General features: G+C 43.6%; 1 protein-coding gene across 1 annotated transcript in view; it reads right to left on the bottom strand.

Annotated features, from left to right (window-relative positions):
- The window catches only part of clcn1a (chloride channel, voltage-sensitive 1a), a 47810-nt gene extending 22284 nt beyond the window's left edge, over positions 1 to 25526 (bottom strand). Inside the window, exons 1-12 of the mRNA XM_030740841.1 lie at positions 25461 to 25526; positions 15707 to 16004; positions 15499 to 15630; positions 15140 to 15268; positions 14128 to 14261; positions 13944 to 14021; positions 13749 to 13827; positions 13322 to 13447; positions 12872 to 12956; positions 11738 to 11839; positions 11501 to 11585; positions 5239 to 5394 (exon numbers count right to left, since the gene is read on the bottom strand). Of these exons, the coding sequence (XP_030596701.1) occupies positions 5239 to 5394; positions 11501 to 11585; positions 11738 to 11839; positions 12872 to 12956; positions 13322 to 13447; positions 13749 to 13827; positions 13944 to 14021; positions 14128 to 14261; positions 15140 to 15268; positions 15499 to 15630; positions 15707 to 16004; positions 25461 to 25511 (1455 nt within the window). The 5' untranslated portion in view covers positions 25512 to 25526. The remainder of the gene's footprint in view (positions 1 to 5238; positions 5395 to 11500; positions 11586 to 11737; positions 11840 to 12871; positions 12957 to 13321; positions 13448 to 13748; positions 13828 to 13943; positions 14022 to 14127; positions 14262 to 15139; positions 15269 to 15498; positions 15631 to 15706; positions 16005 to 25460) is intronic.
- Between the last annotated feature and the right edge of the window lie 1042 nt (positions 25527 to 26568).

Raw genomic sequence — 26568 nt, 5'->3', positions numbered from 1 at the left:
TTGTCTTCAGTACATCTCCTTTGTGGGTGCAGCACATGCACTTCATACTACTGCACCTTTTGAGCTCTCGTTGTCTCAAATATCCAATTTGGCCACCGCTCGGCGTGTTACAGAAGTGACCAATCTTGAAAGTGTGTGTGTGGTGGAGGAGGAGACACAATCACCTTTGGATGTCCTTGAGCAAGGCACTTAATCACCAGCTGCTCCAGTGAAGCTGCAGTGGATGGCTGCCAACTCAGTGTGTGAGTGAAAAGATCAGAGTCCTCTGCAGGGTAAACCGAAGCTTAAAATCACCCTTCAAATGTCATTTACACAGTTTGTGTATTCATCAGAAAGTAACTTCAAAATAGCTTTTCTAATAATATGCTTCGTACTTGGCTGCTGAGAGCTCATCGGCCATAATGAATACCTTCAGACAAGCTCCGAGTTTTTAGTGTGTGGGGTGAAAGGCTGTTTCAGGCACCAGATGTTGGGCTTTGTCTTTCTCATTCATGGTGGGAAACACCACATTAACATTTTAACCGTCCAGACTACCATTCTGCACATCGTTTGCCATCATCGTTTGATAACTTAATTACTGTGGAACAGGATAAAAACTCATTAGCACGTCTTTCACAGGGTGGCTGCTATCCCGATGACTGCGCTTGGTCTTCTGCTCTCTTTTAATCCTGACAGTCAAACACAATCAGTCAGAAACTCACACAAAGAGAGTCTCACACATACAAACAGTGTCGTGCAACACGCACTCATTCATCAGTGTCAGAAATCCCCAGACAGATGAGAGCAGAAGCCCTGTGTTAGCTGTGATGTTTCAGAGAGTGGAGATAGAGTGGAGAAAGCAAAGGGAGTACAGATGGATGTGAGGAAGAGATAAAAGTAAGAAAGGTGCTACCATAGACTGTATATAAAAGATGGCAGTGGCTTCCAGGTTTGAAAAGGGATGCCAACTCAGAAATTTCCTACAGCCAGCAGGGGGCAACTCCTGCGGTTGCAAGAGGAAGTCAAAATGAGGTTCATTTTGTAAATGAAGGTCCCTGTTTGAGACAGGCAAGAGGATAAACCTGGGTACGCCCACTAGCTATCATTTTGTGATCGATAAGCTTTGAGCCAAGGTGTGCAAAGAGTCCCCGTGGAAGACTAGCTGTGAAATAAATAAAGGATAAAGGATGCACTGATAATAATCCTGCATACTCACAGCTTCAGACTCACCTGGTCTAACAACTGCCAGGTAATGCTTACATTTATTGAATTTGGCTTGAAATTATTCAGTTGTCAAATAACAACCCATCTGACACAAGGTTTAAAATCAAAAACTCCAACAAATAAATTAATGAACCCGTATCCAGGCTTGCTTTGCGTTCGTGTAGGAAACATGGAAGAAATATGTACAGACTGGTTCAGAGCAGTTTTTCCTCACATGGACATAAGCCCAAGTATATTTGACAACTGATTTTAGCATTTATGCTTTTTGTCCAAACCCAAATCCTTCTGCAACCATATTACAAGTGGACAGTACCCTCACTCTTATTTTGAAAGGCTAGCTAATGCTGGCTCTTTGGTTTCTCGTCTTTTCTTTTACGGCTGGCTCACGGGCCAAGTTACTGTTCAGCGCCACCGTCTCGGACTGTAGCAGAATTTACTACTCTTTTTCTGGATTATCACTACAGTCTAGAGGGCCACCAGCAGGTGGAGACGGGCTGCTACACTGAACTCATCAAGGCTGCAGAGCAGAACAAGAACTGCCAGCTGCAGTCTAAGAATCAGCTGATTATACTGATCAATAATTTACTGTCAAACAACTTGTGCTTCCTTTCATGACACTCACTCGCTTCCATATACCCACCCATTTCCACCACAGACAGAATATAAATGTATGAGGTGCCTTATATTTAGCCTAACTGGTGATAAATTTAACATTCCCAGGGCTTTTTAGGTAGACAGCCACAGAAAGTCAGATCAGGTAAAGGACAAAGGTGTGCAGAGTGAAGCGGAGGAAGAAAGAAGTGCCTTTGAAAGCGGCAGATCCTGAGTGTGTGCAGGAAAGGCTGACAGCAGCAGATAGAAACAGCGTATGTGTGCCGAGAGTTTTACCAGGCAGCTGCTCTCAGTTTGGGCTGAATTAAGTTTGCTCTGCAGGGGGCCACTCTGCTCCAGTGAGAAACACCATGGCTGAACAGTGCAGTGAATGATGCTGAGTGACAGGCTTTAATATCCTGTTGATACGATTACGTATATGCCATTTCTGCCTAATTTGATATAAACAGACTGAGGCTCATTTTAAAAAGGCTAAAAGACTTCTTTGGATTTTAGAGTTATTTTGGAAATCTAACCTAATTTCCTAAATAAAACCTAATCTAATTTAAATATTGAACTGTACAGAGCTATGAACTACAAAACACCACATCATTTAGAAAGATATGTCCTCTGTATAATATGAGTTTTGATTCTGATTATTTCAAGCATCACTAACAGTTTGAGATGTAGACTTGATAATCATTTGCCTCCAGCTGGACTCCCAGCTGACAAAGCCTCTGAATTCTGAAGAAAAATAAGCAAAGTGGCACTTCTTTGTGGTTTTAATGAACAAAAACTTACAGTGCAATAACACATCATCAGGACAAACCTGAACTGACCTCCATGTAGCCTGAGCAGTTTGGATTTTGTATTTAGTGGTAACACACTTTTAGGCTGCTGTGTACCTGAGCAGTCTTTCACCAATCTGGAGGCATCAACAGCTTGGAGCCATTTTCTGCCACAGCCAACAGACTGCAGGCTCATCAGGACTCAGCAGCATTTAGATCCATCCATCCATCCATCCATCCATCCATCCATCCATCCATCCATCCATCCATCCATCCATCCATCCATCCATCCATCCATCCATTTGTCCGTCCATCCGTCCGTCCATCCACCTATCCCTCCATCCGTCCATCCATCAACCCCTCCTTCCTTCTGTTGATCCTTCCAACCATCTATCTTTCCAACCATCCATCCATCCGTCCATCCATCCATCCATCCATCCACCCACCCATCCACCCACCCATCCATCCATCCATCCATCCATCCATCCATCCATCCATCCATCCATCCATCCATCCATCCATCCATTTGTCCGTCCATCCATCCATCCATCCATCCATCCATCCATCCATCCATTTGTCCGTCCATCCGTCCGTCCATCCACCTATCCCTCCATCCGTCCATCCATCAACCCCTCCTTCCTTCTGTTGATCCTTCCAACCATCTATCTTTCCAACCATCCATCCATCCGTCCATCCATCCATCCATCCATCCACCCACCCATCCATCCATCCATCCATCCATCCATCCATCCATCCATCCATCCATCCATCCATCCATCCATTCCATCCATTTGTCCGTCCATCCGTCCGTCCATCCACCTATCCCTCCATCCGTCCATCCATCAACCCCTCCTTCCTTCTGTTGATCCTTCCAACCATCTATCTTTCCAACCATCCATCCATCCATCCATCCATCCATCCATCCATCCATCCACCCATCCATCCATCCATCCATCCGTCCGTCCATCCATCTATCAATGGACTAATGGACTTTCCAGGCTCTCGTTGCCTAAATAACCCATTAATGTATTTACCACTGCTTTAAACTGACAGGTCCCTGGTACAAAGTTGGAGTGATGGATTTTGTCAATATAAACAACTACACAGATGCATTTGGGGGTGGCTGTGGCTCAGGAGGTTAATGCAGGTCATCTGCTAATTGGAAGGTTGGTGGTTTGATTCCTGGCTGCTCCAGTCAGCATGCCAAAGTATCCTTGGGCAAAATACTAAACCCCAAGTTGTTCTCCAGTGCAACCGGCGGCGTATGAATGTGTGTGAATGTTGGACAGAAAGCACTTTGAAGTAGAAAACAGTGCTTGTATGAATGTGTGTGTGAAAGGGTGAATGCAAACATGTTGTGTAAAGTGCTCTGAGTGCTCAGCTACAGTAGAAAGTGCTATATAAGAACTAATCCATTTACAGCTAGCAAGTAGTTACCATGTGCTACCTCCTGCATGCTTTATGCAGCCAGCTCCTTTTCTTCCAGTTGTGCTGTGAGAACAAACAACTGTGGAAAATATCTCAACTTTAATCTCCAGAAACTGTCCAAAATTCATTTGTAAAAATGACTAAAGATACTAGAGTTAGTTCAGATTTCAGATCACGTATAATTTTTAAAATTATTCTGAGCCCTGCTTGGACCTTGTCTGGTTGTTGTCAAATTCCCTCTGACTGCTGTCCTCTACTCTGACATTGTCTGGATGTTAATGACTTCACTCATTAATTTGTGTGGGTGAGAGCAGTTACTGCAATCGGGAGCAGTCTTAAAAAATGACCTTGGACATTAAACGATCATTTCAATGGCTGCATAAGATCTTTGAGCGGACAGCCATCTGCATTCAAACCCAATAGACAGCTGTGGGGTCCTTCATCGTTTTATCCTGTGTTCACTGGTTTCTGCACAGGTCGCTGTCATCGAGCTTTAAAGACACTGGATTCTTTGTAAGTCGGACTTTCATCAGGGCACATTTTGAACTGATGTTATACGAGTCATCGCGCTGCTTGGCCTCTTCGAACTATTAGATGCTTGTTTGGAGACACTCATATGTAAGATTATTCCTGCTGTTTATTCGCATTTACTTTGGTCTCTGTTGCTGTCTTCTTATTTATTAAGATGTATTTGGGTTGTCGGTTATGTTTTAATGCAGATTTGCCCATCTTTGTGCAAACTGTAATTCTTTTACAGAGTTTCATCAGCTTTTTTGCTGATTCATAGTCATCCCAGCACCTAGACCAGCTTTATGCACACATCTATTCTTATAAAATATGTAAGCAAACAACTATGAAGACAGCGGGAATCCTGAAGCTCTGGGATTTGTGTGTGTGTGTGTGTGTGTAGCTGCTTTAAAGAAAAGCTAAGAAAGCTAGAAGTGTTGGCAGCCTGCCAGCTCTGTTGACCTTGAACCGGAGGAAAAGGAAGTAGACAAACACAGATGTCCCCTTTACCAACACACAACATGAGTGACCTGCAACAAATGTCCCTAATGAAGAGGAGGAGGATGATGACGAAAATGCTGACGTCAGTCAGGGTCAGCCTTTCAACACACACAGTCACAGACAATCTCACACCTACATAAACAAGCAGATGCATAATATAACTGTGCACAAATACACAGAAAGGATGACCAAACAAAAAAATGTCCTAGCAGGCACAAACCTTCATGAGGAAGAAGAGCACTAGGATGACAAAGACGCTGACATCAGGGTGCAGCCAGGCAGCAGAGCGGCCCAGACCGACCGGTGGGGGGGACCCTGAAATCTTTGTCCATGTAAAGTTGTCAAACAGAGAGTTGATGCACTCTCTGGGCATCAGCTGGAAAGAGAGAAGACAGAGGGTGAAATGAGGTTTGGAGAGGCAGATGGGAAGGAGGACGAGATTCAGGCAGGAAGTATGGGTGACAAGAGCAAAAGGTGGAGTGGGGACAAAATGTAAGACAAATGGGCAGAGAGAGAAAACTGGTGGTGAAGGAGAGATGCAGAATATCCACAAAGATAGCTGAGTTAAATTTAAGATGTTTCCAAACCTTTTTAAAGCCACTTTAAATCAAATGTAAGGTCAAACCTGCAGTGGAAATAAACATCAAAGGTGAAAGTAAACCCGTCAATGTCAGCTCAAAATGAACAGCACCAATTTAGATGAGTTGAGGAACACGGTTTAAATGAGTTTATTACACTGAAATACAGTAACCTAGATACTGGGGTTAGGGGTGTGGTCATTTTGATCCTCTCATTGGCGTCACTAAACTGGACCTCTCAGCATTTTTCAACATTGGACCTCTTTGGAACATATTATTGCAGTAGTCTACCTAATATGATGGTTGATTTTGTGGTACACACTGCAAATTTGTGGTATTTTATTTGTTGGTTCCTTTGGGTTAGGATTGTTTCATCTTAAGTTTTGCAAGCTTTTGTTTTTTGTGTGATGTAGGCCACACCCCTGTGGGAGTGGAGGTCCCACTCTAGTCCAGCTGCCAGGTATCTGGAGTTGAGTACTGGAAGTAAGTGATTGGTGTGGGTTTGGGGCCCGCCTCTATAAAGGAGGACTGCTGTGTGTGGGGGGAGACAGGAAGAAAGGGGGCTGTAGAGACAGCAGTGGCTGGGATTAGAGACCTCAGTGAGGAAAACACCTTTTTAAAGGAAACTAATCTTTTACCTGACCTGGTTGGTTCTGAGTTTTTAAAGGAGTCTAATTTTATTGGAAAGGAGGATTCATTTTAATCAAAGTATATTTGGAGTGTTTTAATGAAGGACTGCACTGGGAACTGCTAATGAGAGCCTGCATGCAAAGGGAGCCTCAGGAGGGAAAGTCCACTGTGGGACAGCCTGAAGAAAGCGCTGAAGACCTGGAGAGGAAAAGACTGAGCTGCAGTCGCAGGATTTCATGTGGAACCCCACTCCCCACTAACACAAGGCTTTTTAAGGTGTGTGGAAAAAGATGCAAGCTTAGTATTTGAGTTTTTTTTTGTTTGTTTTGTTTTGAGTGGCCACCTTTTTCTGTCTATAATCAAGCAGATAACCCTGGTGGTGGTGTTCTTGGGCCCTGAACTGCCAGCACAGCACCACGCTCTGAAAAGAATAAATTGTTGTGAACCTTATTTCCAGTGTGAGTGTGTTGGTTTTCTGCTGGTCACTCCTAGGACCCATTCTTTAGATTGGCCCACTTTGTAACACCTGGACAGGTGTGTCGGTGCTTTGCACCCATACAAGTCTTAATATATAGCTCTCCACCATCTCATCCATGCTTCAAATGCAGAGTCCTGGTTGGTGTCACAGTGGCTTTATCCATTCTCCATGCACAGTCTGTGGTTTTTACACAAGGGTTACACAAACTTAGCAATGTAGTCCCAAATGTGTGACCTAAAAGTGAAGGGGGGGGGGGCATGTTCTTAAACATTTTAGACAATTCAAAATGAATTTAAGATCATCTAGTCATTTTTAACACCCTTATGTTAATGTGTACATATGACAGTCTTTCACAATTACCTGGAGACACCACAAGAAGAGGTGAAGTATGGGATAAGAGTTAGTGTGAGGCAAAAAGGAGATGTCACAGAAACACAAGAAGGATCTCTGTGAGAGGGAGGACTTGAAGCAAAAGGAGGACGGGGTGTAAGTAAGGAAAACATTGAAAAAAGAGAAGGACATAAAAGGAAGTTATGAAAATATAAGGTGAGAATAAAAAATGAGGAAAATGATGAGAGAGAACGGTAAGGAGAGAAAACAGGTGGAGCCAGGGTGAAATTTAAAAGGTGGATGAGTAATAAGAAGGAAATGAACAAGTTTAAGAAAAAGGGACTGAAAAAGTGAAGTGAGGAAGAAAGCCAAGTGAGATAAACAAGCAGGAAGTCATCCAGAGAGCTGGAAGCAGACGGGTACGGGTGGCCGTGTCCAATGACTCATTCACTTTTGATGACTCATGAATGACTAATTCACTTCAGCCGTTTTGCTGCACATTTGCATAGATGCCTCTGAATTGCTCATAGGAAAAAATTGCAGCGCCTCCTGAATCTGCATAACATCACCGTGGGGGAAACAACACCATCATTTTGATTTCTCTACTTTTGTATTTCCTGCTTGAGTTTGGGTTGAACTGAGGCCCCTGAAATCCAGCATTTGCTGTGCGAGTGGAACTGCTGAGGGTCTGTGAAAGGCTGCTGTGGCCCTCTGCAGAGTTTGGATGTAATAGACTTTCCTGCTGCTTTTTGAAGCTGTGGGTTCACGTCTGGTTCACAGCCCTTGTAGTATTTAATCTCCTCTCACCGTGTCGCTTCTTCCGTCACTCTGCACCAAGCCATCGTGTTGGATTGGGAGGATTTGATTCCCCAAAGGCTGTGGATTAACTCTTTGAGGGAACGAAGAGGTGTCTGTCAAACACAGGAGGCCTGTTTGCCATCCTGTTAAATTTAGATATCACCACACTCCACGTTCATTAACAAGGCACTTCCACAATGAGTGTGTGATTCATGTTAGGGTGTTACTGACTGACATGTGCACCTGGTTCTATTCTGAGTGCATGGCTCTCTGATCTTTCATCTGTATACAGTAGGGCCATGGCCCTCCTCTGAGGTCTTCTCCTCCTGCCTGGCAACTCCATTATTCAGCATCCTTTGTGCAATATCTTAATAAACAAGGATGTTGAGCAACCCCTTTTTGACCAATATAGTGGAAAAACCTTGAACAACCCCTCATTTTGTCATATTTTGCTAAGAAAATATGAAATTGGTGTGCAGGCATACATGGAAATACAGAATATAAGACAAACTTGAAAGTCAGTGTTTGGTGTGACCTCCTTTATTCCGAACCCTCTGAGGCAGCTTTCTTTAAGCAGTCTGCAGGAACAGTTCTCCAGGCTTCTTGAAGGACATTCAGAGCTCTTCTTAGCCATTGCCAATCAGATGCTTTTCAGATGGTGTTGCACGTTGGATCAAAATCTGATGGTATTTTGGGCACCAGTGGGTGACATGCAGCCCAAACCATGACAGAGCCTCCACCGTGTTTTACTGATGGCTGCAGACTCTCACTGTTGGACCTCTCTTGACCTCCTCCACACATACTGACAATGATTGGAGCAAAAAATATCAAACGTAGATCCATCGCTCCATCAGACCTGCTGCCACTGATTTCAGTGCAGCTCTTGTGTAATGTGGCAGACCTCAGCCTTTCCTCCCTGCTTCCCTTCCTGACAGCCGCCCTTCCACTGAGAGCATTTCTGATGAGGCTTCAGTGAGCAGCTGATGGATCAGCTGGAGGTCCAGATGTGTCTCAGGTCTTTGCTGTATTTTTTTCCTGGCTTTCAGTTGGAGCTCTTTCATCTTACCTCTAATGACCTTTAGCCTGGATGATGTGTGGACTGCTGTTTGTAGTTTTAGACCTGCTATTTCTTCTTTTGTCCTCAACGTCTCCAGGTCCCTCAGTATTTTTTCAGTTCAGGAATTTGCCACGTTTTCAGCCAATAGCTCTTTGGGAATTACCTTATGGGTGCAAAAATACAGTCAAACTGTGTCACTGTGTAGATTCACAGAAAGAAATGGGAGCAAATTATGTGCTTTTGTGACAGGCTGCTAGTAACAAAGTGTCTAAAGATACTATTTAAAATTGGTTCTTTGCTAAGTTGTCTGTGTAGACACAACACTGCTTCATTGATTAGGAGTCTTTTCTATGCTTGAATGATTCCTAGGTCAGAGTCGAGCCGCTCAGGTACAAAGACTGGACTGAAAATGAGCTGCTGCTCGAGACCACTTTCAAATTTAAAGAAAGTCTGGCTGCTTGGAAGCAAAATATAAAAATGCGAGGGGTGGCTCGAGACTTTTGCACAGTTCTCACTGGCCACTTTATTAGCTGCACATTTCACCTTCAGAACTGCCTCAGTTCTTTATGGCACAGATTCAACATTCCTCAGAGATTTTGGTCCATATTGACATGAGTGCGTCACACAGCTGCTGCAGATTTGTCAGAGATCCAGTGTGAGATGATCTGAGCTTAGTGCCACGGTGCGTGATGGGATTATTGGTTAATGAGCAGTTGAACAGGTGTACATATCAAAGTGGCCAATGACTCTGTATCTGGGTATTTTCTACAGAAGCCACATGTAAGATGCCATAAACACTTTTATTAAAACAAATAATTTCATAGGTTATTTTTTAAAGCAGCTGTGAGTTAGTAAAACCATTATACATGTTTATTCAAATACTTCAAGTGTTTCAGTGGGTAAGCTGTTTGCATTCAGCTGATCCACAGTCAGCAGTAGGTGGTAGTCAACACACAGCCGAGCAGAGTGGAGCACCAACCAGCACAGAGACAGATTTTAGCCACCTAACAGAACAAATATCTGTTTAAATGTATGTGATATTTAGATCAGCCCCTTACTTCCTGTCATGCAGTTTACAACAAGCACATGAAGCCATTAAACTCCCTCAGAGTGAGAAAGGGTGGAGGGGGCGCTCAAATAACTGACAAACGGGTGTGTGTGGAGCCGAGTGCACAGAAAATAAAAGGAGAAAGCGGAAGGAAGGAAGGAAGGAAGGAAGGGAGGGAGGGGAAGTTTGTGACAATGAAAGGCAGGAATAGAAAACAGAGAAAGGAGAGTAGGAGAAGGTGGACAGGTGACAAAAAGGAAACAGGAAAGGAAGGGAGTGAGTAAAACAGACTTCACCTAGAAAAACACTTGACCTAAAAACCCTGCAGAGGTGCTGGTCTGTAACTGCCCCGGCTGAGCCAGTTTGGGTCATTATGTGACTTCAGTGTTCTCAGTAAAAGTTTCTGCTTTGTGAACAAAGTCTGCATCTAAAAATCCTGCTTTCTTTCTATGGCATTTCCATGAATTCATAAAGCTTGTTTTGGGAGGCACAAACATTCTCATGGCTTTATGTAGTGCAACACAAGCTATATTTATTTACATTATAATAAAGCACCCTGCACTGTGTTTAAATATAGATTTAAATCTCAGCGAGCTTCATATTCTGCCCAGCCCTGTGTGGCTCACACAACAGGCTTAAACTGAAATCTTGATCCTAATTATTAGAAAGATCAGGGAGGGGGTGGGCAGCGCTTCTCCTCGGGGAGGCGTACTGCCTTCGATGAAGTCAGTGAAGGGCCATGTGATGCACAGAAATATGCTAAACTCCATAAACTCAGGTCGACATAAATGGGAAAAGACTTCAGAGACGTTGGACACTCGTTGTATCCACTGTAGTTCAGTAAAAACATGTTTTCATGGCTGTGCTGTGCCCTGTGTTCGAATCACATTAAAAAGTCACACACTGATTAATATCCACGAACAGGTTTGTCAAGCTTTCCTTTCAGGACACCGGGGGTGGGACCGAGTTGCTCCCCGTGTGTGCATTCGGGTGTCTCATTATGTTCCCGCCTTCTGCCCAGCTTTGCTGAACAGTGAGAGAAATGTGGCTTTGGGCGGAAAGCTGCATCTGAACACAGTGAATGAATTGATCTTAGCACACTAATTCCACTGCGTCATTAACGTTGGCTGGTTTGTCCCTCATTAGAGCACAAAGTCAGTGTTGATGTAGGTGCACCTGCAGCACCGAGGTCACAGGCTGTCACACTGGTGTGATGTAACATGAGTGAAGGGACGCAGCGGGCTCCCGTTTATCAGGGCTGCTGGTCTGTGATGATGCTTTGCACCAAAGGAAACCAAGGATATGAGAGGCTTTCTGTGCACCTCTGGACCAAGTGTTAAAACCCTGCAGCTCAGGTTATGCTTTCAGGTTATGATACATAATTACACGGGGACGGTTACTGGACACTTTTTCATTGTCCTTGCAGGAGAAAAAGTGTCCTTAGACTGCATAATGGTGTTTAACAGCACATAAAGCACTCATCTGTGGGTCAGGCAGAAATCAATTTCTCAAGATTCTCCTGTGCTTACATAAGAAACAGAATGACAGGACACAAACTCTGACCTCTCCTGCCATGAACTGTCCAAATCCAGGTGGAAAGGTCAAGGTGGCGATGACCAGTGTAACCACAGCAGGAAAAACCAGCCGGCTGGGAGGGAAAACAGAGGCAAGGATCATCAGCAGACCTCAGGGAATGAACCAAGCACCAGTAATTATCCTGACTGTACGTAATGAAGTACCTACAGTGAGGCACAAGGAGCAAGGACTAAAGGAAAGCTATCACAGCAAACGGAGGCTCACTGTTTAGTCAGGAAGCGGGTCATGGCGTTGGGTCTTCTCATAAACAGCACCACCTGCCTGTTGAGGTAGACGAAGAACGCACCGAGGAACCCGCAGAAGATCCTGCACAAACAAGTAAACCTGCATGAGCCAAATGACATCAGCTGATCATGAACTACGACCTGGGAATCATATTTCAAAGTGATCAGGGGACGGACAAATAAAAGGTTTGTTTTCATACTTCATAATGAGACAGTTCACTTTGCTGAAGTAACTTGATTTAAAGCATTTATAGCATTGTTGTCATACAGCTTTATATCTCCGCCCTGGGCCTCACTTACATATCAGTTATTTACTGTGACAGGCCCGTCTCAGCATCTTTGTCCAGTGTCCGATGTTAGACTGAACACTTGAGTTTTACTGATGTGTGGAAAATATGTTACTTACTTTATGTGCTTTATACAGTCCTACCGTACAAATGAATAAGTAAAAACATCTTTAAAATAAATGTCACGGAGTGGATGTTAGGTATCGTGGCTAAAGAGGGGGTTTGGTGGTGGCTGAGGTCTATCAGCCTGCAGTAGTGCCAGTTTTAAAGGTGAACTGACCCAGCAGTGTGCATACACACAGCTCTCACACGAGCAGCAGGTGGAAAGATGACTCCTCTTCATGTTTAAGCTTTCTGAGCAGCTGGTTTGTTGTTGTTTTTGAATACTGGACGATTGCGACAACCATAAAGAGCGCGGCTGTGTCCTCCACCCGGTTCATGTCATGGTGCAGTCACACATGATGCATCACAGCTGAGCAGAGCCGAGTCACAGTAAGTAATGAGTTTGTGACTGAGTGACTGAACAATCACCCCCTCATTTTCCCATTTCCATCTAACTGTACCATCCTGCATGTATACATTCATAGATATGAGCTGTACTGTCTGACATACCAACACCAGGATTTCATCACACCTACAGTATTGGTGTAAGACTCCAGTACTGGCCAGGCTCTAATGAAAACTTCTCAAACTACACATAGGCACATATACATGAGGCCAGAGTCAGTTTTGGTGGCTCATTATGGATCTCTGTTAACGAATAATTAAACAGGTGTACCTAATAAAGTGGCTTGTGAGTGTATTATGTCTGCTTTCTGTTTGCTCACCCAATGATGGCAAATGCTGGCAGCTCTTGCAGGTCAAAAGGGAAATCCATCCTAAAGTTAGTCCTGAACAGGGCGGTGATGGTTACTGGAGGACAGAGGAGAATGCATTTAAACCATTAGCCTTTAATTAGCCTGATAGCAAATAACACATTTATTGTAGCTTAAAAACATAAAACTGTTTCCTCATGTATCGCACAGTCACAGGAAAGTATTGGTGACTTGTTAAAGATTATTAATAGAGGTCTGAGTGAGGCGTTAACACACCCTGCTGCTACATGAAGCATGAGATCGCCATCTAGTGGAGGGAACATGATGCAGCTACAGTACACATACATAATGATAGAGTCAGTACAGACATGACGCTTTGATTGGTGGTGGATGATGGGGTGAGGGCGCCCTCTAGTGCGAGTCTGTGAAAGTAACATCATAATCTTGCACACATGTCCATACCTGCATCTTTGTTAAACACCGATAACACTCTGAATATGAAGGCACTAAATGTAGCAGCAAAGTATCCTCTCCAGTAGTTTCTTACAGCAAAGTATGTGGATGTTACCTCTATGCTGAAGAGCACACCTGAGGGAGGAAGAAAAAAAGAGCGGAGAATTAGTCACGTATCAAACAGGTGCTTCAAACACCACACCAGTCCTCATTAAAACCCACTCTGGAACCTGATATTTGCTGCAATATGCCAAATTTACTTCAGGTGGATCCTTTAAATTGTACATGAACATAAAAAATCAGATATTTTTAGTCTGTTGACTCCGAATTTTGGTTTCCTGTGTGTGACACACTGTGATGAAAATACCCAAAGCAGAGACCTGACAGTCTTTCATGCACTCCAGAGGGCTATGAGTAAAAAAAGGAGGCGGCGTACCTCCGAGTGGAGTACCAAAGCAGCAGCCCACCCCAACAGCACAGCCGACCGTCAGGATGTCTGTGTAACAGTATGGATTCTACTGATCCAGAGAGGAAGAGGAGTCATCATCGAAACAACACAGAGACACACAAAATCTCATTCACTGAGCTTTTTCACTGTCATTAAAGTCAGAGGGAAATTCAAGTGTTTCACCTGATAAACTCCAGAAAAGAAAGACATGAATCTGCTGAGAACTGCAGCACAGATGCTGGCAATGTGAACAAAAGGGCCCTGAGAGAAGGAAGGGAGCATAAAATGAATTAAAACAGAAGAAGGTGATGGTTAGACTAAATGAAACAGTCGGGGAGAAAATGATGGATTCTCTGGGTTCACCCACCTCTTTGCCTACAGGCATGCCGCTGCCCAGAGCAGCTGTCAGCCCGATGACTTTGGCAATGAAGGCCTTGAGAGTCAAATATTCCTTCAGCACCACACCTCTGAGGATGGTCTTCAGCTCCGGGATCCCCGAACCTGGGACAGAAGGGAGGCAACGTTTGCTCTGAGCCAGAGGAGGTCAAGAAAGAAACTCAAATGATCTGTGCTAACTGTTATGGGCCTTGTGTGACTCAACACACTTCTCTAACCCTACAGCCTGGTACAAATATCCATTCATTCTCTACTCAGGGCATCAAATACTGCAGTTCTGTTGAATACCACTCGCATGGCAGAGATCAGCATGATGACAGAGATGGCTGTCCCTTCTTTGAGTTATAAAGTCCTCGTTTGCAGGTTGCAGAAAGTAAGTTTGCCAGCCAGGAGGCCGAGGTTCATTTCTGCTGTGTTTGGCTGAATCCAGTCTTTTATTTTTTACCGTCACTGTACTCGCCGGTTAGGTTTAGGCACCCCCTGAACAATGAACAGTGACCTACTGCACAGAAACGTGAGTGGTCTGAGCTGGGTGTGACAGACCTGCCTTTGCCCGGCCACCAGTGCCAAAGAAAAGCTTGTGTGCATCTGTGAGACCACACCTTTGACAAACAGCAGCACTGTGATGCTGCGTGGCACCTGGGCAGGTTACAGAGGTGATTTCCTCTGTAAAGCTGCTGTGGGGCATCGAGGATCACAGAAGGCTGAAACTGTGTATTTTGTTCATTGGTTGGTCTGTGGGGCAGGGAGCCACACCTCGACTGAAGACCGCCCAAAGTCCGAGTTGCTCTAATGTCCCTCCTTCACTTCCCCATTTGTTAATTTCACAAACAATAAGAACTCAAATATTTGACGACTGTCCCGGTATCTGACAGTCAGGCTAAGTTTGAAATGTACATTTAAATCTAATGGATTACACCTTTAAACAGTTAACGCTAAAGGTAAACAAGCAACAGAAGCGTGAGAGAGACGGTGGTACAGACCAATAGCTTGAGGAGAAACCAGGTGACAGAAGAGGGAGGAGAACAGGATGAACATCAGGGGGTAGGCTACCCAGGCCAGGTACTGCAGGGGGATGTTCCCCTTCAGCTCCCCGTGAATCCATTTATACGCTGAGACAGGAGGAAACATAAGGAGAAAGAGCGCAGAGGAGAGGCAGAAAAGACAGAAATCAAGAAAATTAGAGAAAGAAAAAGTGAAATCAGATGAGAGCAGGGGAGAGAGGAAGGGAAAGGGTTAGGTGAAAGGGAAAAGGACAGGGCTATAAAAGAGGACAGAACAGGTACAAAATGAGGAGCATAAACAGCTGACTGTTCAGAAGTTTTGGGCTTTGCAGTGATACCTTGTAGGCTCTTTGCACTGGCATAGTCCATTGTCCAGCTGACCAGTGCCATTGTGATGCCCAGGAGAACCAGGAAGATCCAGTCCTCTCCCAACCTGGTCACGAGGAATCTCTGCACTCGTGCTATGCAGTCTGCCAAAACCAACACATCACAGACACTCTCAAAAAGCTGCTCACAAGGCATCTTTGCACTTTGACCTCATCTCACCTCTACACTTGGAGTAGGAGCGCTTGTTCTTCACAGAGGACGTGAGGTCGGGCTCAGCTGGTTGCTCATCAGCAGCATCAGTCTCCATGTTGGAGTGACGCCTGTTCCTTTGCCTGCTGTGGTAGCTGTACTGATGGCGACTGTGGTATCCATTCTGGCCACGGCGACCGTGTCCATGTCGTGTCCTTGCGTGGCTGCGGTGATGGTTGCCATGTTTCTTGATCTGTCTCTCTGTCAGCAGGCGCGTGGCCTCCCGTCTGCTGGAGCCTCCTTGGTTTTCCTGGTACTCCCCATAGAGCTACCAAACAATCAGTAAGTAATCAGCTGACAAACTGTGACTTTTTATGACTCATTCATTGCACATGAGCATGCACAGGTAGTTCCTGAGCAAGTGACAGTCCTCATCTTTTGGGACCCCGGCAGAGAAGGGCTCCCTTTAAAAATAGACGGGACCACGTGTTGACCCAAACAGCCCTGATGGAAGCGGAAACGTGGGCTCTGGATTTATCACCTCTGGACAGATGCCATTAAAGCTGCCCGGGACATATGGGGAAGAGATTGATTCTCATCTCTCTCTGTCGCTCTCGCCAGCCCATTTACAAGTGTCTTAGTTTCACTTCAGCAGAGACCTGAGAGGACTCACAGGCTCTAAAGAGGCAGCAAATACGTAGTACACAATCTGCAGCTCTAAACTAAGATTGAAGTGTTTGCGATTACGCTAACAGCAAGCAGCTCAAACACATGCAAATCAACCTAAATGCTTTTTACATACAGATCTTAGTATTTTTAAAAAGCTTCCTTTGCACATGAATGTCTAAAATATTTGTGGGGTGTGATTATTTTCTTCATTACAAGTCCTTAAATGTGTGTGCACAGATCAGCTGACAGAGCTCAGAGACAGATGCATTAAGGACATCTGGGCTTCAGTTAGATTCACGGGTTCTGTCAAAGTGGGAAGAACTGATGGCTACAACAGGCTGTATGTCTGGCTCAGAGGGATACACATTCTGCCTCTCTGTGATTGGCTGAGTTGGGATTTAAACATTTTGTTTTACCATTTTAGTGCATTAAACCACAAAGTGGCGCCTCCTTTGTGTCCTTGTGCTGAGCATGAGTGGAGGGTTGTGCACAGATGCTCACAGAGATTCTGCACTGCACACACATCCAGGCTGTCGGGCTGATGGTAAAAATGTTATCGCGCCTTCTATAAAAGTAAATCTGTGTTTTAAATTAGCCCCTGCTGGATGATGGACCTGAGTGCAGACACCAGTGGAGGTCCCCCAGCAGCTCATCTTTTGATTAAGTGTGAACTACACATGTATTTATTGTATTTCTGACACACCCTCTCTCACACACTTTGATCAAAAACCCACTTTAAAGCATATCATCTGTGTTTGTAAATGTGTGGGACATGCTGCTATCATAACTATCATAAGTACTTGTCAAATGGCTGCACCCTTAACCTGAGGAGTAGTTGGGAGCGCTGTATTGAGTTCAGCCTCTAACTATTGTAACCTGCTGCAAAGGCAGTGGCACTCTCAGTGGAAAGAGTTTTGTGGTTAAATGCAGATGCAATACTCCTGAAAACAAAGCAAAATTCACAACAGTGCAAATGAAAAGATTCACATCAGTTCTTAGTGATTCTACATGATGATGAAAGATTTATTTACTTTGTTTTTCACAGCGTGGTGCAAAATCAATATTTTCATCATGTTCATTCATTGCTGTCATGTTTGTACACCTGAAAGCTGCAGATGAAGCTGAGAACACACAGAAAAACACAAAGATTTACTGAAACTATTGAATGTGAGGTGGAACTTTTAGCTTAATGCAGGTCGACTGAAAGCTTTACAGCGGTCTCACGCTGTCACTGTCAGAGGAAAACCTCCGACAGGTGGATCGGTGCTATGGAGACACACTAATCCCACAGAGTATACTTTAAATTTGCTGTTCACTCTGCAGATATAAAAGCCAGGATAGATGGAAAGATTCCAACTCATTTACCCATTTGTGCTTGAATCCTAAAATATTCCAGCACTGCACCACAAACACACGAGCCTCATACGTGTTCTAGGTGCATGAACAGCAGACAATAGCACTCCAGGAATATAAGTGACAAGCTGGTAGGTTGTGTTTGCTGCCCTGAATGTCCACGCGTGATCCTTTCAACACCTTCTGATTTAGCAGGTTCACGGACAGGCCGGCCGATGGATGGATGGATTTAGACACACATGTGCGCATAAGGCGCTGGACATGCTGTGTGTGTGTGTGTGTGTGTGTGTGTGTGTGTGTGTGGGTGCAGAAATGGCAGTCAATGCACGGTGAAACCTGATAGCATAACACACTATAACTGAATAACAACAGGCTCAAACAACAGAACAAGGCACGATCGTCTTGACTCAGAGCCGGTGTGTTGAAGGATCACAGTGCAGCGCTCTTCTAATCTAAGCAGCTGTTAATCTGAGTGAAACACATGACTTTAAAATGCACTACGCACCACAAGAGGTGCTTTGTATGTTCTGATGAAGGACGACGTTCTCATAATTTCCAAATCATCTCAGTCTGATTTAAGTCCAGACTGTGATGAGGCTGCTCCAAAACCTTCATCTGGATTTCTTTGAGCCATTCAGAGGTGGACACGTCTGTGTTTCTGGTCATTCTCCGGCTGCATCGTGCACTTAATAAACTTCAGGGCACGAAATTATGGGCAGACATTCTCCTTCAGGATCTTCTGGTAGAGCAGAATTCATGTTTCCATGAGTTACAGCAAAGCAGCCTCAGACCATCACGCTGCCACCACCACGTCTGACTGTTGGTCTGATGTTCTCTTTATGAAACTCTGTGTTAGTTTCTGCAGATGTAACGGGACTCAAACCTTTCAGAAAGTTCAGCTTCTGTCTCGTCAGTCCACAGAATATTTTCCCAGAAGTCTCGGGGATCATCCAGATGTTTGTTGGCAGATGTGAGCTGAGCCTTCGTGTTCTTGTTGGTCAGCAGTGGTTTTCTCCTTGGAGCTCTGCCATGAAGGCCACCTTTGCCCAGTCTCTTTCTGATTCTTGAATCATGAACTCTGACCTTAGCTGAGCCCAGTGAGGCCTGCAGTTCTTTAGATGTTGTTCTGGGTTCTTCTGAGACCTCCTGGATGAGTCCTCGATGCTCTTGGAGTGATTTTGGTAGCCAGCTGCTCCTGGGAAGGTTCCCACTGTTCCAAGTTTTCTCCATGTGTGGTGAATGGCTCTCACCGTGGTTCTCTGGAGTCCCAAAGCCTCAGAAATGGCTCTGTGACCCTTTCAGACTGATAGGTGTCACTGACTTTGTTCCTCAGCTGCTTCTTTAGATCGTGAATGATGTGCTGCTTTGAGATTTTTTAACCTGCTTACAGTTCCTCTTCAGGTAGGTTTGGATAACCTTTTTCCCTTAATAAAATCATTTACAAGCTGCATTTGGTATTTACATGTTATTTTTGGCTAAAATTAAAGTGTGTACAATTCTAATGAGCTTTAAAGTTAATATATGGTATGACCACCTTTTTTCTCCAGCACAGCCTGAACTCTAAGCTTTCTTGTGGTGTCTTTGGCTAGTCTTTGGTTCTCCAGGCTTCTCGAAGGACATTCCAAAGTTCTTCTTGTTGGCTGCCTTTTGCTCCATTCTCTGTCAGTAACGTTGAGGTCCAGGCAGCCAATGTCCAATGAAAAACTTTGAAAGACCTTGAGAAGGCCTGGAGAACTATTGCTCAAGACCACTTTAAAACATTTCAAGAAAGTCTGGCTCCCTGGAAGTGAAATACAAAGAAATGAGTGGTGGGTCGAGACGTGTGCACAGTACTGTATGTTGTCAGAAATCTGACCCTTGCGCACTGTCCCTTTACCTCTTTCCTGTTTTCCTCTCGACCAGTGAAACTCTACTCTGCACTAATCACTTGTGCCCCCTTCCTTCACTGCACCCTACTCTTATTCCTTTCCTCACAGCTCTCTCTCTTTGCTGGTGAAACACTACTCTGGGCTAAATTTAGTACCAGTGTGATCCAATATTCCTCATTACACTTCCCACACCTCTCTCCTACCGTCAGTATACCTTTCAATGCCTCATCATATTCCTCAGTTTTTCCTATGTCTCACTTTCATTTACTCTGTGTTCTTCCAACTCTTTCGTGTTCCCTTTGGGATATGTGAAGAGGAAGTATGAAGGGATTAAAACTGCTCCAAAACACACTCGATACATAAAACAGAGGAAAAACCAGACTGACCCCTGAAAAACCCCAAAACAAACAAACTTAAAGCTTCAGAACTGGATAGGTGACATCACAACGGCGACATCCATTTTTCGCTCGGCTGTTTGTCCCAGCCTTGGTGTCAACAGCGTCTGTTCCACAAAAACTGAGGAACGATGACACCCGGGATGTTCAAATTCAAAACACAGACGCATCTACCAAAACTCTCCCACAAGTTCAAATCTTGGCAACCTTGACCTAAGGGTAAAGGTCAGAGGTCATGTTATCTTAAAATCTTGTTCATGCAATAACTCCAGAACAATCTCACCTGGGATGTTCAAATTCGCATCAGAGATGCAGACCATCAAACTTCACACACCCCTTCACTGGCTTTACTATAGCAGCCCCCCCCCCCATTATGGATCCAAACAGCCGAGTGTTGGCACCTGCTCAGCGGTGCTCTTGTTAGTATATACAGTTTATACTGCAAATAGCTGAGTTTTCCAGTACTGAGTAGTTATTTTCAGCCACAGCTTGTGATTACACATCAAACAGGATGGATCTATATTAAACTTTGTGGCTTTTCAGGCATGCTACAGCTTTCAGTTTTAGCCCTTCAGGAACATAATGAAATTCAGATTATCCAGGTGGACTTAGCAAGCAAGATAATTACTATTTAACTTGATCAACTTTCAACTATAAACTGTGAATGCCACCTCACAAAGCACCCACCCCCAACAAGGCGAGAGTGGAGACATAAAAAGTACAGTAACATATGTGGCATAATGACAGGCTGAGTATAGAGTTTCTGCTTTGGTTTCTACACAAGTCTGCTTTTTCTAAATTATAACTTTTTGAGTATTTTCATTTCTGAAACGGTATGTGATCCTTTTCTTGATATATAATATCAGGCTTTTCCTGGCTCCCTTTATGCTTTCAGGGGCGACTGGTACAGCTGGTCTGTTTATGGTTACAGGCAGGGAGTCTGGTAGATGTCATATCTCTGAGCACTTGATAAATAAAATGCTTATTATATTTGAGTAATAAAACAAAAGAACTGGGAAATGAATTGCAATGCTGTTGATTTCACTTTAGCCTGGACTAAAACCTCTTTGGATGTGACAAAAATATGTATCTCTATGCTGGAAAAACCTTGAATATGGCCTCAAGCACCCCACAAGGAACATGGGAGAAAAAAAATGCACTTTTGCAAGATCTCACAAAAGTAACTCAGGATCTCACAAAAGTGCATCTTTTTTTTTTCTCTCATGTCCCTTGCAGGGTACCATAGTAGCTCAGATGAAAACAAGCAAAATATCCTCACACTTAAAATAAAAGATGAATCTGCAGACCTAAATTCTCACAACTGAGAGACACCGAGCGCACAAACACACACGTACACAGATGTACATACAAGGAAGGTGAATGAGACTTAAACTAGATTGAGCTATTATGTACAAGGTTTTTATTTCTGCTATCTTGTGATATTTTCCAGAAATCTATTAATGTAAAACATTTCTAGAAATTCAGGTTTTGACCTTGAGGGCAATCTGCCAAGTCTTTGGTTTCTCTCCTCACTGCTTTGGAAGATAATTATATTTTTCCCAATCATGATGTCACATTGTGAGAAGATGCCACTGAAAAGCCCTGTGACGTCCAGATTCCTCTGCACAGAGGCATTTATATAACTGAATAAATGGACTAGTTCTTTTCTACTCTGTGGGAGCACTCAAAGTGCCTATACAACACGTTTACATATACCCCATTCATACAAGCACTTCCATGATTAACTTTTACTATCTAACAGTCACACACATTCACAGCCAGGAGGTAGAGTGTGAATGTATGCCATTATAATGTATGCCATTATAGGCTATAATTTGAAGTCAAATCCAATGCATATGAAGGTCTTCTAAAATGAGCTCATCCTTTACAAGCAATACCTGCCTCTTAAAATTAAGCAACCTCTAGCAGTCATACGGGAAAGGTGTGTGAATAATGCTCCGGGAAATTCCAAAGAAACACGTAAACATGGATTTTCTCAGATTTCTGAAAAGTCTCTGGACTAAATGGCATCAGATGCCACAGGAAAAGCTTAGACATTAAATGGACAGGTTCCTCTATGGCACTTTTTGACTCTACGCTCATATGGATCTCATAGAAGCAAACGATACTGATGTTTGGATCGGAGGGTATGTTGTCTAAAGCAGAGGCTGGTTTAACGCCATACATTGTCTACATGACTGCCAACTCTCCATCCACGTGTCCTGTGTTTGTAGCAGCCTGCATCAGAAGGTTCGTCACATAATAAAGGAAAAATAAGAAATGGGGGAAGTGACCAGACATCGGTTTATTGTTCTGCTTCCAAGGGGGGCGGTGTAAATATAAGGGTTACCACAGTCTGCACAGCCTTCACAATACACACACTTAAGGTTAAGATTTCAACAGCCATTAAATCCTATAGGTCAGCACCCTGTCAACACCACCGAGGCTATGCTGCTGTATGGCTTAAGTGTGATATATATGTTTTTAATGTAACCAGTATTTATCCAGGAAAATATTGAGATTAAAGATTTCTTTTACAAGAGTGCCCTGGCCAAGAAAGACAGCAGTAGACAAGTGACACACAAATACATACAGCAAATATACAGAAATGAAGTATACTAAAGTACAAGTACAATACACCTGTATTCCACAAACAGAGTTTCAGGGTTTAACCCTTTATAGGGCAAGTGACTGTTTTTGGTAATTTCCCACACTCTATATCTGACGCCCATCCCGTGCCTCAGTGAGGTTCAGGAGTATGTGATCATGAAGAAATGGCCTAATGTTGTATAAAGTCATAATGTGCATGTTGTAATGTTCTAAATATATCTGTTTTTCTTGAAAACCTCTTACTTATGGGTGAACAAACAATTTTCAGTTTTCTACATGAAAATGAAACATTTTGAAAAATGTCACAAAAGTCTTGTTATGTCCTCCAATAACACGCTAAGGTTGAAATTTTGAAAGTATTTTATTAGTGCTCCATAAAATTTGACAGACTTTGTCAGACTGTTAAATGCAGTTTTTCCTACAACAGTGTGGGAGAAAAACACTGTTAGAAACAGGGCTGCGATACTGGGCATCAGAGTTGCTTGAAACTGAGAGCTTCGGGGTTTATACTGCTTGAAAGGGTGATGTCCCTTAGAAAAGCCATTATTTTAAACCACATTGTCCAACGGTAGCGCCCGTCTTTGGCTGCATGACCGCAGATGCTCGTCTCTGGATGAGTGATCTGGAACGATCATTTCATTGTGTGCCTTGTTTTCTAAGAAATAATAATTATTACAAACAAGGAAAGCCAAATAAATAAATACACTGGTGTGTACTACTCCCTTCACAAACTACCATAAATGATGATACTTATTTATGATGATACTTGATATTGATCCCACAATGGGGATCAATAAAGTAATGTTACCCCTAATCTGCCTCTTAGGGGTAACATTTAATGTTGTTGACAGTTAACACCATATGAGGCATCTAGTTCTTAAGCTGGAGACTCGGTTGTGCACCACGGCTTCACACTTGTATAATTATACTATTTAGTTTACTCAGTTCTGTGGGGACTCGTAGACGCCGCTGTATGAAATCTCCATGGAATGACCTTCACTCCTTATGGCAAAAATACTCTTTCAGAAGAATATTCTTTTTTGGATATTTTGAGACTATAAACAAGCCAACAAAGACTGATGCTCCAAACATTAAGTAATAATAATAATGCCTCAGACTTATTAAAGCACTTTTCAAGATACTCAAAGACACTTTACAATTTCATGCACTATTCATTCCCACCTCAATCATACTTGGTGGTGGTAAGCTACAAATGTAGCCACAGCTGCCCTGGGGCCGTCTGACAGAAGCACGGCTGCCAATTTGCACCTACGGCCCCTCCGACCAAATGCCAACCACATTCACGCTTAGGCAATGTGGGTTAAGTGTCTTGCCAAGGGACACAATGACAGCACTCAAACCAGAGACCCTCCAGTTGCGAGGTGAACACCTACCCACTGCGCCACTGCCACCCACAGTAGCTAAATGTGTTTCAGCTGTGCTAACATGATGAATTAACGTTTGAAAAAAAATGCCACTGGAACACGGGAATGATATTTGGGGAACCTTTCTATGCTATTATACATAATTAATTCAAACTCAAATGATTTAGAATGAATGATTCATCTATGACTGTCACTTATGACGTGTCTGTTATGTCTGCTATATTACAAGAAAACAAATGCACTTATACCAAACATGGTTTTCCATATTTTCTGCCATATTTACTGTTAAAATGCCAGATACTTACATTACAAAAGGCCCAATTTGAAATATGAGATCAGTGTAGGTACAGGAGAGCCCTCAAACTTCAGACTGCTTGTGTTTAAACAGGCTTGCATGAGGCTGCCATTTATAAGAAAGTTGGCTTAAAAAGAGGGAGGGGAGCTGAAAAAAGCTTGCTTCAGACAGGGAATGAACGGATACGCCACAACAAGGCCGAGGCCTAGCACATGATAAACGAGGGATGAATGTGAACCATGAATCAGGCAAAGCTACTCTAATAAAGTCTCAGAATAAAAATATGGAGCTGGAAATGAGCGTAACCAATCATAATAAAAACTCCTCAGTGACCCCCAACTTTTGCATGTTAGTGTATATGAAAGAAAACCAGTCATTCAACAACGTCTGCTGCAAAGAAATCACAAACTAAAAATCAGGTGTTAAAAAACAACAACTCAAGGACTGGATATCTGTTCAGCTAATTTCTTTCTGGATGATCTGCAGCAATGCATTTGCAGGCATCTTCCAATTATTCCATGCTCAGCACCAGGAAACCATGTTTGAAGTCAACAGCAAGAAATTGGTTTTAATTAGCTAGAAGTATTTCCTGTTTTTTGGTCTCATCAGCAGTGACAACAAAAATAAGATTCAGAGTTATGCAACACAACATCCCAAAGCTGTATTGAAAATCCGCCAGATGTTTTTCACACAGCTTTGTCCCAAAAGACAAGTATCTACATGAATGGTGGAGAATAGCATTATTTGGAAACACATGGAAAACTACCTGGGTCACACATGAAAAACATCAATGCACCCACACTGTTGACATGCAGAGTCATACATATGTCATGGTTCAAGAAGTGAGGCACAGCGAGGGCAGCACAGACAGAAGGAAACAAGTAGCAAGACAGCGTCCCAGTGCATGCAGTGATCAGGGGTGAAGGAGCTGCACAGCATCTGAGCACCTGTTGCACGCCTATGTGTTTGACACTGTTGTTACACATCACCTTGTCTAGATCTCCCACACATGCTGTTCATTCACAAGGACACAGAATAGTTTGGACAGGCAGTGTCTGCACACATGTAGCTCGCACTGACAATACAGGTGAGTTATGCAGGATTCAAGCAGACACACTGCAGACGTGACACATAAGAGAAAAGGATATGACACGTATGGACACAAGGACAGACAAAGACAGAGAGCAAACAGAGAGAAGGGACACTGACCAGGGTTTGCTTGTATCTGAGAGCCTTCCTTTCCGACGCATCTGCAGCCATTGACACACTGTCACTGACCCAAAAATAAACTCGCCCGCTCACCGTCTGTCTCAGCTATAGCAGGACTGCTCTGGACGCCCAGCCATGACGCTCTTTCACACAAACACACACACACACACACTGAAAGGCACGGATTCTCTCTTTCTCTCTCTCTCTCTCTGTCACAAACACACACACACACACACACACACACACACACACACACACACACACACACACACACACACACACACACACACACACACACACACACAGGACATGGTGTAAAATAGTTCCAGCTGGGGTTACCCCACCAGCACTCCAAGCTATGTGTAAAATTAACTCAGATTTAATGAGAAACAGATATTCCAGAGTGAATAACATACTGACTGAACTGTATTTTTGTTGCTCAACATTTAAAGAGCTGCAGGCCACCCAGAGGGAGAAGCAACTGCTGCTGATAATCCATGGCATGGCTTCTGGCAGCCCCATGAGCTCCAACAAACACAAATATTAGCTTTCCATGTGGGAAACTTACATGTCAGAGGATTCTGCTGGCAGATCACAAAAGCTATCAGAGGAATAATGGCAGCGTTCAGAGTGTCCCTGGCAAAAAGTACCAAATGTCTTTCAAACCTACAGTCTGGATTTCTGTCAGATGGTCAGTCGCTGATTTTGAAGGAGATTCCCATTTTCGCCCAGAAAAGACTGTACTGCTTGACTTCTGGTGTTTCCAGGAGCTTTCCATCAAACACAAATATGAGCTTTTCACACAGGAAACCGGCAATACATACCGACTGGTCAGAGTACCTGTGGGGAATCTGAGAAGTTTCTGATGGTTTCAGCCAATGACTTTATAGGGGATTCCTGGTTTTCATCCAGAAAGAAAAAAAGAGAAAGTAACTTTGAGCACTAAATCCTTGTTAGTTTACCCTGAGTCCAAGTGGATGTGTGTGCCAAAATCAGCCAGGAGGGAATGTTTGTTCAATGTTTGCCCAAGAAATATGTTTGTGACACAAACTGGAAATAAACACCTGTCACCAGCACAAGAGCATTTATCCAGCAGCATTCATGAAAC

Source organism: Archocentrus centrarchus, chromosome 11, assembly GCF_007364275.1.
Source record: "Archocentrus centrarchus isolate MPI-CPG fArcCen1 chromosome 11, fArcCen1, whole genome shotgun sequence".
Taxonomy (NCBI): Eukaryota; Metazoa; Chordata; class Actinopteri; order Cichliformes; family Cichlidae; genus Archocentrus; species Archocentrus centrarchus.
This window is presented reverse-complemented; position numbering and strand designations above follow the sequence as displayed.